We start from the raw sequence: 6098 nt of genomic DNA, 5'->3' as shown, positions 1-6098 counted from the left end.
CGACATCCATGACAATTTCTTAAGACTGTCGACGTGCAACTGGATCGCCATGTCGCTGGTTTTAACCATGCAAAAGAAAGCGACACTTTTTGTCGTGTCATGAAGATAGACGGGTGCAATAGCGGACTGGTTAAAGCGTTGGACTTTCAGTCTGAGGGTACTGGGATCGAATCTCGGTAACAGCGCCTGGTGGGTAAAGAGTGGAGTCGGATTTTTTTCCGATCTACCAGGTTAACATAAATTATCTGCAGCTTGTGCCTGGACCCCCTTCGTGTGTATACGCAAGCAGAAGATCAAATACGCACGTTTAAGACCCTGTAATCCATGTCAGTGTTCGGTGGGTTATGGAAACAAGAACATACCCAGCATACACCCCCCCTCCCTGAAAACGGAGTACGGCTGCCTACATGGCGGGGTAAAAACGGTCATGCACGTAAATCCCAGTCGTGTACATACGAGTGAACGTGGGAGTTGCAGCCCACGAACGAAGAAGAATGGGGGAAAAAAGAAGATCGTGAAGATGACAGCGAACGACACCATTGAAGATTTCATGATAATGACGATTATGTTTAGAAGCAGGTCAGGAAGTAAGAACCATGTCTGTGAAGATACATAAGTGACAAAAACTATACAGGGCACAAACAGTAAAAGGGTATACGTGGTGCAAAGAATATGCAGGCTACGTGGAGTGAGTGATGATGGTGATTTTTTTCCTCTCACTTAATTGAGGGGGCGTGGGGATTGAGGGGGTGTAGAGTTGGAAGAAGATTGTTTGGTTTGCTTATATTTTCTTAAGTTCCCCCCCCCCCCTCCCCCGTCAGTAATAGCCTGAATTTATATTATTCGTCAATCACTTGTAATGATACAAAGTGTATACGTGTAAGAGGTCTAATTTATGTGATTTGCCAAGAATGACAACAATGATGACATGATATACATACCTATCGTCCGGCCAGGAAGTCATCACACGCACGCACACACGCACACACACACACACACACACACACACACACACACACACAGAGTTTAATTGGATTGAATGAATTATATTTTCTGGCGGGGGTGGGCGGTGGGGGGTAACAGTAAGCAAGACAATGTTTTTTTATTCATCCAGCCCTCGAAGGGGAATCAGTTAAACAAAACAAAGCGGGATGTCATCATATCAGTACAGCATGCACATTATAATCATGATTACATGAATGGTAGTAATTTGACATTCACAAAACTACATTTCTAGAGGTGAGAGAAATTAAGGGAAGAGAGAGAGAGAGAGGGAGAAAGAGTGTTAGACAAACGACTGGAAGACGATATAACATCGATGAGAGCGGACGATGACCATAAAACAAGGACATTGCTGTCTGTCTGTTGTCAGATTGGTTCAAGGTGGTACAAGGGATGCAAGGTGCAGGTTTGACAGGGATGCTATCATCTTGTGCGTACGCCGTGGTTGTCAACTTCTGTAAGGACCAGATCACGTCTTCCAGAGCCGTGCAGGTCTTAGCGGGCACAGGAGGTACGTCTGTAGTATGTATGTATTTTTATACATATGAAAGCGTAAGTCTGTGCAGGCTATGGTAATGTGCTTCATCTATACACCGTTGTGTTGCGCGGCCGCCATGGGAGGCAACTACCGTGATCATTGTGAAAATAACAGTTCTTTAAAACATCCAATACATTTGTTTAAAACCGGCAATGATGTGGTCTCCAGAAGTGCCACATTTCAAATTCTGTAGTTCAAACATTTTCTTTTTATTTACAATTTTCATTTGGGATCGCAAGGAACACAAAGCGTGGATTTATAGAATATGGCTGAGTTGACAAGGCGTGTATCCGCTTATATTAAGACCGAAAATTAAAACCATACATTACAGTTAAAACCATACTTTGGCACGGAATATACCAAAAACCTGATTTACTTGGAATATCCAACACATTTTTAGTTACCAAAATCGGTCAAATGTTAGTTAAACATTTCACATAAGTTTTAGTTTCGTCCTGCAAACAATTGTAAACACTGTCTTTTGGGGGGTATGGGGGTAGGCTAACTTACGGCAGATTAAATCACAGGGTATTTTACCTTTTGTATTTAGTAGGTATAATTTGATCGAAAGTCTAATGGTGGGTGAAGTGATGTACTTGTCATTCAAAGTCTCTCTCTCTCTCTCTCTCTCTCTCTCTCTCTCTCTCTCTACTATTCAAATGGGTTATTGTGGACATTTCAGCCAGTCGTCATGTCCAAAGTAGTGTTAATATGTTTCAAAAGGAAGAACATTTCATTTGTTCAGAAGTAATGAGATAATTTGCAGACACAATATACGGTAAGTTTTCCTATTCTCTCTCTGTTTCTTTCCGTCTCCGTGAGTGTGTGTGTGTGTGTGTGTGTGTGTGTGTGTGTGTGTGTGTGTGTGTGTGTGTTAGCTAAAATTTACGCGCATATGTATGTATACCCATTTGTATTCCGACATACTTTGGAAAATCCAGGCACCATGTTTCAGGTCTGCTGGGCATCATCAGTGCCTCCGTGTACGTCACAAAAGCTTCCACCATCCTCAAGCACAGCCACGGCAACAGCTTCTCCTGGGCCTTCAGCCTAGACTTTGCCGCCGCCATCCTTGTCCTCTTCATCGCCGGTTTCATCGCTCTCACCAATCGACCAGCTGTCAACGGGGACGACGCAACCACCGTCATCGTGCAGGACTGCGCGGGTCACGAGGTCAAGGACACTGGGTCAAGGTCACCGCAGAAGCCAGGTCGAGCAGGGACGGGGGCGGCAGTGAAGATGGAGAGGAGCCCTGTTCGCCCGAGACGGCTGGAAGCCATTTCGGAGATGTTTGTGTCCTTGGATGAGGAGGAGGAGGGCGAGGAGGGTGTTGCTGAGAACCCAAGATGTTCTGCCAGCTACGTGAACAGCGTCGGAGAAGTGGCGCACTGTGATCCCAGTAGAGACACTTCGTGAGTGTCGCGTAACCTGTTAAGAGAGAGAGAGAGACAGAGACAGAGACAGAGACAGAGTCCGAGAGAAACAGAAAGACCGAGACAGACATAAAGACACTGAGAGACATGGAGAGACAGAGAGAGTGAGAAATGGATGGCGCCTGCTTCTGACAAGACTCTCTGCCCAGGGAGAGCAGATGGAGGTCCTGACTCCACAGAGACAAATCTATTGTGATTGAAGAGCCATGTATAATGCATCAATTTCTGTTACACGGAAGAATGTTGTGTTGTGTATTTTATGACTTAATTTGTCCAACTGGTTCGTAGGCAAGCCAGGATAATTAAACTTCATCACGACCGGCTTGTGAAACTACATACTGCCATTTAGTCGAACATAATTGCTTCCAGGGTCAGGTCAGGGGCATAGCCCTTGCTGGTGGTACCATGTGACCCAGTACTACCTGTCGCATGTGAAGTCTCCCAACGACGGACCAGGCGGAAGAGGAAACCTTTCCCAACGGCTGTGAAGGCGGAAGAGGATGACCAAAAGGCAGGGGGAGCTCTTATCCTTGGCTGGAAGTCCTCCTAGGAGACGGAACTCCGAAGAAAAAACCTGCACCTGCCGAGGCCGTCCTACACGTGGCAGTATATGCACCTGTGGGACTGTGAGCGTCGGTAGGCGAGAGAGTGGGGAAGGGACTGCACAACTCCTCTTCACTAAAAAAAAATGTCACCTGGGTTGGTCAGGCACGTTTTCCAATGCAACACCTGTGGGAAGTGCTGCGCATCCAGAATCGGCCTCTTCTCCCATTATGAGGACACACACCGACAGATATGCCTGTCTGCCTACTCATCCGTCGGTCCGACGGGAGACTCCATCAATTGCCTCCAAAGGCTCTCGGACAGTGTCTTTTCGCTTTTTTAAAGGACAGTGTGGGACCAAATAAATCAGTGTTTCTTCTGGTCGGGTTCTGACGAATTGCTCAGTTGATGATTGTTTGCTTGTCATTTGTTTGCTTGCATATTAGTTGACAGTATAACTGACTGATTGACTGACTGATGTACTGATACTGGGCTCGCTGGTCGAGATTTTAAGTAGTCTGTCTTGCTTGCTGTAATATCAGCGTCCTTCTTGGTTGGATTTGTGCTGATTTGATCTGAGCTGATTTCACTTGGTTTGCTCCATTAACGACATCACACAGAATTTGAACTTCCACACACACACACACACCGATACACGCACGCACACACACACACTGAAGCACACACACACACAGTGACACACACACACTCTCTCTCTCTCTCTCTCTCTGTCACACACACACACACACACACACACACACACACACACACACACGCGCGCGCGCACACACACGTTCGCGCGCGCACACACTGGCACACACACATAGACACACACGCGAACACACACATACACTGGCTCACAGTTATAAAATAGTTGATCGCAGAAAGTGAAATATCGGATGCAATCAGAGCAGTAGTCAGGTACTGATGGGCTGATCGGAGATTTCTTTTGGGCATTACAAGTGCTGATGCTCTTTTTTCATAATCATTTGTCAGGTTTTTCAACTTCTCCTTTGATCATAGCCCATTTGATTACTGAAATGTGAAGATAAAAGTTATGGAAATGTATTTTATGCCCGCTTTATAATGAAGCATGTATTCATTTTTCAGTGCTTGAGTTTGTGTTTTATGGCGGTAAGTTACATTTAGCCGGGTTTAAAGGTGACATCTATCTCGGGTGATGAGGCCGACAGGGAAAACCATCCATGGAAAATGGAGGAAGGGGGTCTGTCTAACACTGCACTCAGTGACTTCACTTGAACGAGAACTATCCAGTTCAGGCAGATCTCTGCAAAAAACATCAAACGACTTCAAATGCAGTTTCCTTCACCCAGGAGAACCATGCCGACAGCCATCAAAAAGCCTCCATCATCAACAAAGGATGTCCAAGTTACCTCTATGGTGTCTTTCAAGATGTGTGATAGACATGCCCGACTATGACGATCAATGCAGCAGAAGAGGCAACTGCCGTCCCGACTACATGAGAGAATTTTTAGTGGAAAGTGTCTTGCCCAAGTTACATACCCACTCTCTCAGTCAATAGGGCCCGAAGGCAGTCGGCGTTGTCTATAATCCCCAAGGCCAAGACAGAGCTGGCAATATCGCATTTGATTTTCCAGTATTCAAAGAGACCATGGATGAAAGCAGTGGAAACTGAAAGTCCGGAGCTGTGCTCAGTGGTTTGGTGTCAACTGTGGGCAGCACCTTAAGTTGCTAGCCGGACTGGTTCATCATGTTTCAGTTTCGGTTTCAATGCGGTGTCAAGAGCATGTGGATTGATATATGCTATATCATATCTGCTGTAATGCTGGATGTTGCACATTGATTGCCTCATGCCACTCTGGGTTCCCAACTCCACTTTTCTTTTAGAAGGTTCATAGAGTAAGTCACCATTAGACAGCACATCAGTTGATTTGTAGGCACACGTATGGATGCGAGTCACTTGACAGCATGTATCATACCTTAATCTATCATTGTCAGGCTGGAGGTTGTGACTATGTACGAGTCACTCTCTTCCCTGGTTGTTGATTGCAGTGTGACTGATCTTTGGTAAATTTGATGGTTCAGCTTGAATGCAACAAAATAAAGATCCATTGTGCAACCACCTAACAGACCCTCGTTAGTTTGTTCTTTTAATCGTTGTTCACTCCACAGTCTCTTCAATGTTTATGGAAACCACGAAACTGTGACAGTGGAAGTCCCTATCAGATTTTTCTGATATTTTCCCTTCACACCGGCCATAAGATGGGAGACAATCTAAGGTCGCATGAAACTCCCTTCTCTCTCTCTCTCTATATATATATATACTACTGCTTCTCTTATACCAGGAATTTAATATAATTTTGAGAAATATGTGTTGATCAACATATGTCAACCAGTTACCAATGAATGCTATGTTTAACCAGTGTCAAGCAATGTATGCCAGATTTCTTCAGTGTCAATATATGATATGCACTGTCAACACATATGATACTCTTCCTGGGTCCATCAATGTGTGTCATACTTGGTCTGTGACAACAAACGTTTGTCATGTGTTGTCAGCATCAACCAGTGTACACACTGTTTCATCGGTATCAGTCAGT

At 45.0% G+C, this 6098-nt stretch overlaps 1 protein-coding gene across 3 annotated transcripts in view; it reads left to right on the top strand.

The window, feature by feature from the left end:
* The window catches only part of LOC143292827 (uncharacterized), an 18103-nt gene extending 12478 nt beyond the window's left edge, over positions 1-5625 (top strand). For all 3 annotated transcript variants that reach the window (XM_076603437.1, XM_076603436.1, XM_076603435.1), the window contains exons 3-4: positions 1373-1513; positions 2496-5625. In XM_076603437.1, the coding sequence (XP_076459552.1) occupies positions 1373-1513; positions 2496-2956 (602 nt within the window). In that variant the 3' untranslated portion in view covers positions 2957-5625. The remainder of the gene's footprint in view (positions 1-1372; positions 1514-2495) is intronic.
* Positions 5626-6098: the final 473 nt, after the last annotated feature.

This window comes from Babylonia areolata, chromosome 18 (genome assembly GCF_041734735.1).
Source record: "Babylonia areolata isolate BAREFJ2019XMU chromosome 18, ASM4173473v1, whole genome shotgun sequence".
NCBI classification, from domain to species: domain Eukaryota; kingdom Metazoa; phylum Mollusca; class Gastropoda; order Neogastropoda; family Buccinidae; genus Babylonia; species Babylonia areolata.
This window is presented reverse-complemented; position numbering and strand designations above follow the sequence as displayed.